General features: G+C 36.0%; 1 protein-coding gene across 1 annotated transcript in view; it reads left to right on the top strand.

The window, feature by feature from the left end:
* Window positions 1-13437, top strand: part of LOC123525483 (structural maintenance of chromosomes protein 5-like) — an 84176-nt gene extending 70739 nt beyond the window's left edge. The window contains exons 24-26 of the mRNA XM_053537730.1: window positions 8062-8241; window positions 8715-8810; window positions 10575-13437. Of these exons, the coding sequence (XP_053393705.1) occupies window positions 8062-8241; window positions 8715-8810; window positions 10575-10703 (405 nt within the window). The 3' untranslated portion in view covers window positions 10704-13437. The remainder of the gene's footprint in view (window positions 1-8061; window positions 8242-8714; window positions 8811-10574) is intronic.
* The last annotated feature ends 987 nt before the right edge of the window (window positions 13438-14424 follow it).

Genomic DNA, 14424 nt, shown 5'->3' with positions numbered 1-14424 from the left:
AACAAAATGTGTTTAACCATAAGCCCTCGGCCAAGTTCGATAACTAGCCAAATTGGCCCAGGCACTTTCGAACTTTGGCCCTTGAATTACCGAAAATCGGCCTTTTTATACGCCCGTTTGAAAAACGGGAAGTATTATGGGAAAGCCCCTGGCGGGCGGGCGGATGAGCGGGTGGGCGGCGTCCACAGACTTTGTCCGGAGCATATCTTCTTCATGCATAAAGGGATTTTGATGAAACTTGGTACAGTTGTTCACCATCATGAGACTGAGTGTCATGCGCAAGAACCAGGTCCCTAGGTCTAAGGTCAAGGTCACACTTAGAGGTCAAAGGTCAAATTCAAGAATGACTTTGTCCGGAGCATATTTTCTTCATGCATGGAGGGATTTTGATGAAACTTGGCACAATTGTTCACCATCATGAGACGGAGTGTCATGCGCAAGAACCAGGTCCCTAGGTCTAATGTCAAGGTCACAGAGATCAAAGGTCAAATTCAAGAATGACTTTGTCCGGAGCATATCTTCTTCATACATGGAGGGATTTTGATGTAACTTGGCACAATTATTCACCATCATGAGACGGAGTGTCATACCAAGAACCAGGTCCCTAGGTCTAAGGTTAAGGTCACACTTAGAGGTCAAAGGATACAAGAATGAAAACTTTGTCCGGAGCATTTCTTCTTCATGCATGGAGGGATTTTGATATAACTTGGCACAAATGTTCACCACCACGAGATGGAGTGTCTTGCGCAAGAACCAGGTCCCTAAGGTCAAAGTCACACTTAAAGGCCAAAGGTCAGATACAAGAATGACTTTGTCCGGAGCATTTCTTCTTAATGCATGGAGGGATTTTGATGTAACTTGGCACAGTTGTACACCATCATGAGATGAAGTGTCATGCGCAGCTCCCTTCTTTAAAATTACTTCCCTGTTGTAACTTTTTCATTACTAGTCGTAGGGAAAAAGCGAGACCACTTTCCTGTAGTACGACATGCATGTTACATCCAATTCTGAGGTGTATTTTGACCTATCTCTACCTGGTAATAATTTTTGTGCGGATTTACAATTTTTGTGGGGGGGGATTTTTTTTTTTTTTTTAAGATTAACTTCCCTTAGTTGTTACTATAAATAACTTATATTGTAACTCTTTTATTAGCTCACCTGTCACAAAGTGACAAGGTGAGCTTTTGTGATCGCGCGGTGTCCGTCCGTCCGTAAACTTTTGCTTGTGACCACTCTAGAGGTCACATTTTTCATGGGATCTTTATGAAAGTTGGTAAGAATGTTCATCTTGATGATATCTAGGTCAAGTTCGAATCTGGGTCACATGCCTTCAAAAACTAGGTCAGTAGGTCTAAAAATAGAAAAACCTTGTGGCCTCTCTAGAGGCCATATTTTTCACAAGATCTTCATGAAAATTGGTCAGAATGTTCATCTTGAGGATATCTAGGTCAAGTTCGAAACTGGGTCACGTGCCGTCAAAAACTAGGTCAGTAGGTCTAAAAATAGAAAAACCTTGTGACCTCTCTAGAGGCCATATATTTCACAAGATCTTCAGGAAAATTGGTCAGAACGTTCACCTTGATGATATCTAGGTCAAGTTTGAAACTGGGTCACGTGCCTTCTAAAACTAGGTCAGTAGGTCAAATAATAGAAAAACCTTGTGACCTCTCTTAAGGCCATATTTTTCATGGGATCTGTATGAAAGTTGGTCTGAATGTTCATCTTGATGATATCTAGGTCAAGTTTGAAACTGGGTCACGTGCGGTCAAAAACTAGGTCAGTAGTTCTAAAAATAGAAAAACCTTGTGACCTCTCTAGAGGCCATACTTGTGAATGGATCTCCATAAAAATTGGTCAGAATGTTCACCTTGATGATATCTAGGTCAAGTTTGAAACTGGGTCACGTGCCTTACAAAACTAGGTCAGTAGGTCAAATAATAAAAAACCTTGTGACCTCTCTAGACGCCATACTTTTCATGGGATCTGTATGAAAGTTAGTCTGAATGTTCATCTTGATGATATCTAGGTCAAATTTGAAACTGGGTCAACTGCGGTCAAAAACTAGGTCAGTAGGTCTAAAATATTAAAACCTTTTGACCTCTCCAGAGACCATATTTTTCAATGGATCTTCATGAAAATTGATCTGAATTTTCACCTTGATGATATCTAGATAAAATTCAAAACAGGGTCACGTACCTTCGAAAACTAGGTCAATAGGTCAAATAATAGAAAAACCTTGTGACCTCTCTAGAGACCATATTTTTCAATGGATCTTCATGAAAATTGGTCAGAATTTTTATCTTGATAATATCTAGGTCAAGTTCAAAACTGGGTCACATGAGCTCAAAAACTAGGTCACTATGTCAAATAATAGAAAAAAAGACGTCCTACTCAAAACTGGGTCATGTGTGAAGAGGTGAGCGATTCAGGACCATCATGGTCCTCTTGTAATTGACTGTAGGGAAAAACCAAGACCACTTTTCTTTGGTACAACATAGATGTTACTTTCAAATTTTAGGTGTATTTTAAGGTATCTCTACGTGGTAAGGAGTTTTTATGTGGATTTAGAAAAACAAAGGAATTACAGTAATTACTACCACAAAATTAAAATTCCAAATAGAGGGATTTTAATATAACTTGGCACAAATGTTCACCACCACGAGGCGGAGTAAATAGCTTATATTGTAACTTTTTCATTACTAGTTGTAGGGAAAAATGGAGACCACTTTTCTGTAGTACAACATGCATGCTACATCCAGTTATGAGGTGTATTTTGACCAATCTCTACCTGATAAAGATTTTTGTGTGGACTTAAAAAAAAATTTTTGATTTTTTTTTTTTTTATTATTATTTAAAGATTAACTTCCCTTAGTTGTTACTATAAATAACTTATATTGTAACTTTTTTATAATTGACTGTAGGGAAAAAACAAGACCACTTTTCTGTAGTACAACATAGATGTTACTTTCAAATTTTAGGTGTATTTTAAGGTATCTCTACCTGGTAAGGAGTTTTTTCGTGGACTTAGAAAAACAAATGACTTACAATGATTACTAAACAACTACAAAATTAAACTTCCATTTGCAAATACATGTGCTAGAGTAAAGAAATTTGCTGTGACGGGCATATATCATGACATTTTGGCACTCTTGTTGCACTTGAAAACATACTAGTGCATGAAATTTAAACACGTATCAACGTAACTTACAGTTTTGAAAGAAATTTCATAAACGCCTGGTTATTTTTTTCGCAGACATTTCGGAGAGTCATTAATATGAGAATGTGTTTCTTACAATTGTAGATATAATATATTCATTTGATTAAAGTCTGCAAACCAGTCTTTAGAATATCTGCACTGTATGTATGTAATCAGTCTATGTATACTGTGTAAAACAGCATTAATGAATGCATGTTTTAGGCAGACCAAAAACAAAAAGTTTAAGAAATGAAAACTTGCTAGGTGGTATCCACCAAAGTTGGCTGCTTTCTAACTTGAGAAGTTCTTTTCCAATGTTCATCAATCTTGATAGAATGTTTATGGGTATATCTTGGCCAAGCTTGTAAACCAGCTGGATTCCCTTGAATTACTCAAAATCATGAAAATTGTCAGTGTCTGCTATGTAACTTGAGCAGTTCTTATCCAGTGTTCACCAAACTGGGTCACAATATTTATGGGCATAATATCTTGGAATTTTTTATTCAGCTGGATTGTCCAGGAGGCAATGGAGTTATAGCCCTTGAAGCTTAAACTCAAGATTATCCTGAGAGCAGGGCTTTGGAAATTTGCCGGTTTGTCGGTTTTGGACCGATTTTTGACTTTTCAGACTGATTCATGAAGTGAAAAAACGAAAAAAATCGGTCCCGTAAAAATGGAGAAAAGTATAAATTTCAGTCTGATATCTCAACACTCGACCACCTGCCAAGTAGGAAATTGTTGATCGCACCTTCAGATAATCAATAAACGTGTCAAACGGTCTGATTGTCACTTTGATAATCGGTCCATAATTAGCACGTGACGCAATCGGTGCTCTCGCGGCACATCCTTTAATGTTTGCAGACAGCCGACTGCAATTTATTAAACACTTTTGACAGGTTTCCAAATGTTTCTGACTGGATCCAAATCATTTCGACGAGGATCCACTTCTTTTATAAGCTCACATGTCACAAAGTGACAATGTGAGCTTTTGTGATCGCGCAGCATCTATCGTCCGTGCTGTAAACTTTTGCTTGTGACCTCTAGAGGTCACATTTTTCACGGGATCTTTATGAAAGTTGGTCAGAATGTTCATCTTGATGATATCTAGGTCAAGTTCGAAACTGGGTCACGTGCGGTCAAAAACTAGGTCAGTAGGTCTAAAAATAGAAAAACCTTGTGACCTCTCTAGAGGCCATATTTTTCACAAGATCTTCATGAAAATTGGTCAGAATGTTCACCTTGATGATATCTAGGTCAAGTTCGAAACTGGGTCACATGCCTTCAAAAACTAGGTCAGTAGGTCAAATAATAGAAAAACCTTGTGACCTCTCTAGAGGCCATATTTTTCATGGGATCTGTATGAAAGTTGGTCTGAATGTTCATCTTGATGATATCTAGGTCAAGTTCGAAACTGGGTTAGCTGCGGTCAAAAACTAGGTCAGTAGGTCTAAAAATAGAAAAACCTTGTGACCTCTCTAGAGGTTATACTTTTGAATGGATCTTCATGAAAATTGGTCAGAATGTTCACCTTGATGATATCTAGGTCAAGTTCGAAACTGGGTCACGTGCCATCAATAACTAGGTTAGTAAGTCAAATAATAAAAAAACCTTGTGACCTCTCTAGAGGCCATATTTTACATTGGAACTGTATGAAGGTTGGTCTGAATGTTCATCTTGATGATATCTAGGCCAGGTTCAAAACTGGGTCAACTGTGGTTAAAAACTAGGTCAGTAGGTCTAAAAATAGAAAAACCTTGTGACCTCTCAAGAGGCCATATTTTTCACAAGATCTTCATAAAAATTGGTCAGAATGTTCACCTTGATGATATCTAGGTCAAGTTCGAAACTGGGTCACGTGCGGTCAAAAACAAGGTCAGTAGGTCAAATAATAGAAAAACCTTGTGACCTCTCTAGAGGCCATATTTTTCATGAGATCTGTATGAAAGTTGGTCTGAATGTTCATCTTGATGATATCTAGGTCAAGTTCGAAACTGGGTCAGCTGCGGTCAAAAACTAGGTCATTAGGTCAAAATAGAAAAACCTTGTGACCTCTCTAGAGGCCATACTTTTGAATGGATCTTCATGAAAATTGGTCAGAATGTTCACCTTGATGATATCTAGGTCAAGTTTGAAACTGGGTCACGTGCCGTCAGTAACTAGGTCAGTAGGTCAAATAATGAGTATACCTTGTGACCTCTCTAGAGGCCATATTTTTCATGGGATCTGTATGAAAGTTGGTCTGAATGTTCATCTTGATGATATCTAGGTCAGGTTCAAAACTGGGTCACATGAGCTCAAAAACTAGGTCACTATGTCAAATAATAGAAAAAAACGACGTCATGCTCAGTTCAAAACTGGGTCATGTTGGGATAGGTGAGCGATTCAGGACCATCATGATCCTCTTGTTTAGAATCCGACGGATGGTTTATTTCAAAAGGCTATGTTTGATCACGGTAAAAAACAAATGGTCACTGCATTTAATCAAAGAGCTATAATTGTACATTATAGGTCTTTGATTTAATGAGACACATGGAAAACCGGTAAAAATACTTTTTATAATTACTTACATAGATTTGAAAAAATTACATGATTCATTTGTTGGGGCTCCAGTTGAAACAAGTGCAGAAAATCGTCTTTGCAACCCGACTGTACAAAAAAGAAAAAGAAAAAAATGGACAGGCAAACACGAATGATAAAGAAAACTGGAGTGGCGCTGTTTATCGAATCGGTCTTTTAAAAAACGTTTCAAAATGAAATTTTGTTTACATCAGAAGAGAACATATAACTTTATAAAATGTAGTTGCTTATTGAAGTACAACGTAAGTGAAATGAAATATCCGTGGCCAACCCGCGTGACCTTTTGGTACTATACATGTGGGAAATCCGATCTCAGCTTTCACATAACGTACACATTCGGTCCGCGGCAGAGTATTCTTAAAATACTGAGGCTGTTTAGCAGAGAATATGTGTCGTGTAATTCACTTTGACGCATTGTATTTTATAGAATTCCGTCAAAGAATGAGGAAACATCACAAAGTATCTGCCGTGTATACGGTACCGAAGTCACGTGCGTTGGCTTTTAGACTAGTTACGGTGTCAATGCCTGGGCAATTTTATCTTTACAAGTGTTTTCTCGGAAAAACATCGAAATTTAAACAAAGTAACGATCACACATAACACTGAATAACTGTCTTCATTGTATGGTAACTCAAGGTGACCGGTAACTCAGTTTTAATGCATGACATGCTTATTTCTTTACTCTATCATTTTTTACAAAATATGTAATATAGGGAATGCGGTGGGTTGGGTAGCGCCGATGTCAGGATTTTCGTTTCGGACCGATTGAGTTATCAAAATTTCCGGAGCCCTGCCTGAGAGTATACTTCTAATGCTGAGTACCACATATTTATCAAATATCAGTACAAAAAGTCTGGAGATATTGGTTAGGTCATAAGGTAAAAGCTAAAATATATTTTTGTAATAATGAAGAGTTAACCTTAAATGTTTTTAGCTCACCTGTCACAAAGTGACAAGGTGAGCTTTTGTGACCGCTTGATGTCCATCGTGCGTATTATGTCGTCCGTCAACAGTTTCTAAAGAAATCTTCTTCTTGAAAACCACTGGGCAAAATTACACCAAACTTCACAGGAATGATCCTTGGGGGGCCCTCTTTCAAATTGTTCAAAGAATTGAATTCCATGCAGATCTCTGGTTGCCATGGCAACCGAAAGGAAAAAATTAAAAAATTTTCTTCCAGGGGTCACTTGATTTTACAAAGGAAAATCTTCAGAAATCTTCTTCTCAAAAAGCAGAAGCCCTAGAGCTTAGATATTTGACATGTAGCATTGCCTAGTGGACCTCTACTAAAATTGTTCAAATCATGACCCCGGGGTCAAAATTGACCCTGCCCCAGGGGTCACTTGATTTTACATAGTAAAATCTTCAAAAATTTTCTAAAAAAAATAAACCAGAAGGCCTAGAGCTTAGATATTTCACATGTAGCATTGCCTAGTGGACCTCTACAAAATTTATTGAAATCATGACCCCAGGGGTCACTTGATTTTACATAGGAAAATTTTCTAAAAATAAACCAGAAGGCCTAGAGCTTAGATATTTCACATGTAGCATTGCCTAGTGGACCTCTACAAAATTTATTGAAATCATGACCCCAGGGGTCACTTGATTTTACATAGGAAAATTTTCTAAAAATAAACCAGAAGGCCTAGAGCTTAGATATTTCACATGTAGCATTGCCTAGTGGACCTCTACAAAATTTGTTCAAATCATGACCCCTGGGGTCAAAATTGACCCCGCCCAGGGGTCACTTGATTTTACCTAGGAAAATCTTCAAAAAATTTCTAAAAATAAACCAGAAGACCTAGATCTTAAGATATTTGACATGTAGCATTGCCTAGTAGACTTCTACAAAATTTTTTCAAATCATGACCCCTGGGGTCAGATTGACCCCGCTCCATGGGGTTACTTGATTGTACATAGAAAAAACTTCAAAATTTCTAAAAATAAACTAGAAAGCCTAGAGCTTAGATATTTCACTTGCAGCATTGCCTAGTAGCTTATTTAGTAACTTCTTTATTATTGGCCGTAGGGAAAAACCGAGACCACTTTTCTGTGGTACAACATGGATGGTACCTCCAATTTTTAGGTGTATTTTGACATATCTGTACCTTTAAGAAAATTTCGACTAATTTACTCATGATTCTTTTGATTGATCTTGATTATGACTTTTTGACCTTCCTGTCCTGAAGTGCAATGATAACAGGTGAGAGTTTAATTTCTTTTTAGATTTATGACAAAGTAAATTAGCACATACAGATAAGAGGAGTTCTGTTTGTTTGTTTTTTCAGGAGGAGTATAGCAAGTATGGTGTGAGAATCAGAGTAAAGTTCCGTGACTCTGAACAACTGAGAGAGTTGTCTCCCTTCCATCAAAGTGGTGGAGAACGCAGTGTGACAACTGTCCTATATATGATGGCCTTACAGGAACTGGCCAAATGTCCATTCAGATGTGTTGATGAGATTAACCAGGTATGTTTGTCTCGTGATATAATCTTGTATGTAAAATAGTTGTCTCCATTCCAACTGAGTGGTGAAGAACACAGAGCAATGACTGTCCTTTATATTATTATTCAAATGATGGCCCTACAGGAACTGGCAAAATATCCATTCAGATGTATGGATGAGGTTCACCAGGTATGATATAATCCAGAAAGAAATTGGTCTCCGTCTCATCACAGTTGTGGAAAACTGTCCTATAACCCTACAGTAGCTAGTCAGATTTGTTGATGAGAATCCACAGGTTAGTCTTGAAATTAATGGCTATGTTGATTTTACAATGGGTTGTGGTCTTTGAGTTGTATTACTGATGGTATAGTCATTTCCTTCTTAGGAATTGCTAAGGAATTGCGCAAGTATGCAGTTTCAATTATTTGATTATTTTGAAATGATAAAGTGTGTGAAAAGATCCTTTTGAAGCAGAGGTCAAATATATTATCTTACAGGGCATGGATCCAAACAATGAAAGGAAGGTGTTTGAATTAGTTGTGAACACAGTGTGTAAGAAATCCTCATCACAGTATTTCCTGCTTACCCCAAAGGTAAATCTTTCCATCTTTATTTCAGTCCTTCAGATTTTTTCTTTTAAACTAAAAATTAAGTAAACTGGACTAAAACTTCAATAACCTTCATCATTTCTGTACTCTTTATTACTCACTAAAGCCATCATTTGGGAAGTATGAGTCCATATGAAGCATAGTATGTCGTAGGTAAAAAAATGTGCCCGTGAAAACATTACATTGACTTCTGAACAGAACAATTCTTCAACGCCTGTCTCTGAAAGAGCGGGTCGTGTTATGTGAACACCCGTGGCAGGCGAAAGGCTTCTTAAGCATGTCTGCTCTCTAAGGCAAACGGTATTCATCCGGTCTTCACCAAACTTGCTGACAATGTTTGTGGGCATAATATCTCTTTCAAATACGATAAGCAGCCAAATCACCTTAGGCACTCCTGGATTATGGCCTTTGAATTACTCAAAAAAACTGTAAATTTAGCCTTGTCCGCTCTCTAAATCACACAGTTTTCATCCGATCTTCCCTAAACTTGTTGACATTGTTTGTGGGCATAATATCTAGGCCAAGTTCGATAACCACCAACATCGCCCCAAGCACTCTTGGGCAAGTTCGATGACGGGCATATTTTATGACAGTCTGGCACTCTTGTTTTGAAAGTACTAGAGTTGGTTTACTTAACAAATGTTCCTGTGCATGTCGGTCGATGAACACTAATGTTTTGGGATCAGTAGATTAGGCCAAAGGTCAGTGTCCTGTTTACCTCAAGACTGAAAATATTTCTAGAACGTGGGGGCATATTGAAAGCATATTGTCACTAGATGAACAGTCTTGCTTTGGGGTGGAGTAGGTAAATATTCAAGGTCATATTTACCTCAAGACGGAAAACAGTTTCCGATCATTAACTTCAGAATGCTTTGGGCTAGGATGATTATGTTCAGATGACCCTTAACATTCCAGGAGTTAGGACATGAGTGGTCAAGATCAAAGTGACCTTCAGACTACAACGAAGTTGTAAGGGTGGTGATGGTTTCAGGTTGTCTGTCTTGTCCGTCCATCTGTCTGTCTGTAGACACAATCTTATGCGCACCAACTCTCCTCATCCCCGTGACACAATTTAATGAAACTTCACACACGTCAACAATACCAACCCTAGTTGTGCATGGGGCATGTTAGGTTCTTTCAGAAAAAAAAAATTGTAGAGTAATGAGACTTTGTGTTTTGTTAATGTACTATATACATACAGTCTGCATATGCAATCTTGTGTGTACCAACTATCCTGTTCCCCTTGACACAGTTTAATGAAACTTCACACAAGTCATCAGTATCAACCCAAGTTGTGCATGGTGCATGTTAAGTTAAAAATATCTGCAGAGTTATGGGACTTTGTTTTTGTTACTTTACTATATACATAGAGTCTGCATATGCAGTCTTGTGCGTGCCTTATCTCCTCAACCCATGCACATAATTGAATGAAACTTAACACAAGTGATCAGTAGTAACCCTAATTGTGCATGTTACTGGTAGGTTCTTTCAGAAAAAAATTCTGCACAGTTATGGGACTTGATTAATTTCTAGGGTCTGCAGAAGCCCCAGTTTTTTTAGGGGCAATGTTGAAGGTAATATATATTTTGTAAGATAATATATATTCGTAACTTTAGATAAATGTATTTGTGAAATGGCATATGGAAAAATTCATCTTTTGAGGCCTTTATGTGTAAAATTCACATAAGTTAAAGTCTTAAAGTTCATTGAATGAAAATGTTGTAACTTGCTGCTTTTGACAACTTGCAGTTGCTGCCTGACCTGGAGTATGCCAAAAACATGACTGTTCTTTGTGTATATAATGGACCAGGGATGTTGAATCATAAAGACTGGAACCTTGGGAAATTCCTGCGTAAGAGGGCCAGACTGGAGGACTAGCTGTCCCTCAAGTTTTGTTGGATGTCATAGGCAGTGCTTATACTACCTAGCTGGGCAGCTTTCAGTGTTCAAATTACCAATATTTAAAATTCTATTTCATGGAAGAAATGTGCTAACATTTTGTCAAGGAAATCATGCTAAAATTATTTCTTGAAAAATCTAAGATGTCTAGTTGGAATATTTGCAACAAGTGAGATTATGTGTACATAGAAGAAGTTGCACAGACTGGAAAAGCTAGCCACTCGCAGAATTTTTGAGAAAAGTTTTAGTAAAATTCAAGTTTACTACTTAGTTTAACAAGATGGGAGAAGTTTGTAAATAAAGGGGGGAAAATGCTGTGGTTTGATGGAATATTATTGTTTAGCTTTTGTTTCACTACAAGAAAATAAAAGAAGTTTGTACATGAAGAGTGAAAAATATTGAAATGTTTTTATAGTTAATATATAGGCAAAGAAGTATAAAATACACAGAATGGCAACTGGCGGTAATCTCGCGTGATCTAACGTCCGAGCGTGATTCGGTGTTATCTTAGCGAAGCGAGCATGGAGTTGCAATTTGTACCTTTAAGACTACATGTAAAATACATGTTAGCTTCTAAAACAACATTTGTTTAATAAGAAATAGTCTTAAGCACAATATACACGTTTCTTACTTTAAAAAAAGCATGGTCATACGGTGATAATTAATAATTGACAGTGTCATATCTTTCGCCTACAAAATGGCGCGTGGAGAACTTCCGGTAACAAGATCTCGTTTGCAGTCGCGGGATGTTGGCGAAATTTGCTCTATCTGCCTTTCAAGTTGCCGATCTATTTATTTTTATAACTCTTTGATATAGGAATAAGGATGAAGAAAAAGAAAATGGCAGGCATCTCTCAGAAAGTCAGTATGAAGTTTCTTATTTGAATATTTCTTGGAAGAAAAGTTAATGTTTTCTCTAATGTGTTTAAAAACATGTGCTTATACTCTATTATTTTCACTCAAAACATTTCAAGATGACCAGAATTTTAAAGGTTATTTCTTTTTTAAAATGATGTACACAATGGTGCTATTCAGTTGTTTTTAATGCAGTAGAAAATCTCTGCACATTTTGTAGACACTTCTTGCATTTTGTTGACAAGTTATTAGTTTGGTTTTCATAAATATTGTTGTAAATATCTTTGATCTGTTTAGTGTATAACTTTGCAAGAAGCTTTTTTGGAATAGACAAATCATAAAACATATATATCGATGGTGTTAATAATTATAATGTTATGAGTTTTCTAATATTTCATTTTAGTTTATATAGATATGATATTTTCTGGCGAAAAAGTTTACTTTGGCCATGAAATAAGTATTTCAGGAATTCTTAGGGTGATTTGATTTCCTTATATATATAATTTTGAAATACACTGTCATTATTTCTGTACTGTTGCAGTGGCAAGAACAGCTCTATAATTAAGTAAATGTAAAAATGTTCTTGGAAGGGGCAGACATCTGGGGGGAACATCAGTAAAAATTTTATTTTTGCATCTTATCCATAAGCTCACTTGTAATGAGATTTTAGGATTACTGGATGTCAATCATTTGTCAGCCACAATTTACTTCAAACATGCTTCTCATGAACAGCTTGATACAATTTTTTACCAAACTTGGCCAGAAGCATCCTGGTATTGTGTTGTCTTCAATATATTGAAAAGGTTAAATGGACTGAAAGTCATGACTGCCAGACCTAAAAATAGTAAAAACTTTGAAAATCTTATTGTCCAAAGTTGCAAGACCCAGAGCTTAGAGATTTGGTATGTAGCATTGTATAGTGGTTCTCTACTCTATTTGTTCAGATCATGCCCAAGGGATCAAAATTTGCCCTGCCTTGGGGGGTCACAAGTTTGTGTTTTCATAGATTTGTGTAAGAAGAACTTTAGAAATATTCATGTCTAAAGCTGAAGCTTGGATATTTGGCATGTAGCATTGTGTAGAGATCCTCTATCAAGTTTATTGAAATTTTATACCCATACGAGTCAGGTGAATGATATAGGGGCCATCATGGCCCTCTTGTTGTATTTAGAAAGTATTACATTGTATGATTTTATCTGTTTAAAAGACCATTTTCAAAAAATTACAGGTTTATATATTTTCTAAACATTGATGTAAAAGAATCAACATAATCAAACATGCAGATTTTAGTGAATGACATTTCGTAAGGCATTATATGCCACCTTAAAACAGCAAAGTATATTAAATATGGACTAGTTTTAGTTAAGGTACTATTTGTTATCTCCGGGTCATGGGAGCTATATGTTTTTTATAAACTGGTGTTAAAATATCATAATTTACATGCTTAGTTAATAACCGGTACTGGCAACTCTCCAAATCACTATACTTTTTATGTACAGTTAGTAACTAACAGGACAATATAAATTGACAAAAACCTTAAATCTGGATGACATTTGTGTACCCCTTTAACCATTAGGTGATAAGTAATACCTGCCCAGAATATCTTTTAGTATATATGTTATGATGCATGTGATAGTAATGAAAATCAAAAAGTAGTGTTTTGTACAAGCAGAGGTAGTGCAAATGTTATGGTTTTATTTTTTCATGTACTGAAAGCAAAATTCACAATTGCAGTGTGATTATGCTAAAAACATACCAGTCTGAATTATTATTGTCAGGGAAATATAACTTTCATAAGAGAGTTGATTTATAAATATTTGTTATTATTTCATTTGGTAATTAAAAAAAAAACATTGTTCATTTTGGTTTGGTTTGTATTTACAAATATCTCCCTTCAGGCTATTGAGTAGAAGCAGTTAAGGATCATGTAAAGCCTTTGATACCACCCCTCTGGTAAATTTTCATTTTGGATATTATACCTCACCTGACAGATCCAGAATATTTTTCAGAAGAAGTAGAAAATACTTTCTGTAAAGGTTACCTTGTTTGGTAACATGTATTTTGTCTTACAACACAGTCATGTACTTTGATTGTCCATATTCTATTTTGTAGAAAATATCAAACTTCTTTTTCAAACATATTTTTACTCTAAATTGGTTTTTCTTGTGTGTCTAACATAATTACCTACCTAGGTACTCCGGGAAATGAAAATTGATTAATATATATTTTTTTTTAAATATTGCATTTTTTGCTCTACTTTCACTTTCATTTTGCATTTTTTTTTTTTTTCAAAATTTACATGGTTTGTAACACTTTCAACTCCCGGAGTACCTTGAGAAATATGTTAGGCACAAAGTATTCATAAAAGTAATGACAAAATACTTTTGAAAAATGCTTGATATCTTCTACAAAATAGAACATGAACAGTCGAAGTACATGTGATATAGGACAAAATGTGCTGTTTAATAATTACTTTTAAAAAAAAAATTGAGAGGCAGATACATTTTAATGAAGAGAGTCGGATATATTTTTTACATAGTTATTTTAATTTATAAAATGCTGCACTTCAAAATAATACCACTGTCTATGGCAACGACAATACTTGTTCAACTGCTTGCAGGATGGCTTAAAAAAATATTTCATGCAATTCATCATGGGTACAAACTTTGTTATTGTTGAAATATGGTGACCATTCTGTTAAACAAATATTTTATAATCAAAAATGCCATTTTTGTTAAATGCAAGATCAATGATTCTGAACAATTCAATGATGCCAAATTTTTGTTTTAGTTTTTTATGCCACATATACCTCGGTTTATGTAAAGAATATACCAAACTGCTCATA

This window comes from Mercenaria mercenaria, chromosome 3, assembly GCF_021730395.1.
Source record: "Mercenaria mercenaria strain notata chromosome 3, MADL_Memer_1, whole genome shotgun sequence".
In the NCBI taxonomy this organism is placed as follows: Eukaryota; Metazoa; Mollusca; class Bivalvia; order Venerida; family Veneridae; genus Mercenaria; species Mercenaria mercenaria.
Note: the sequence above shows the minus strand (reverse complement) of the source record. Positions and strands in the feature narration are given on the sequence as shown.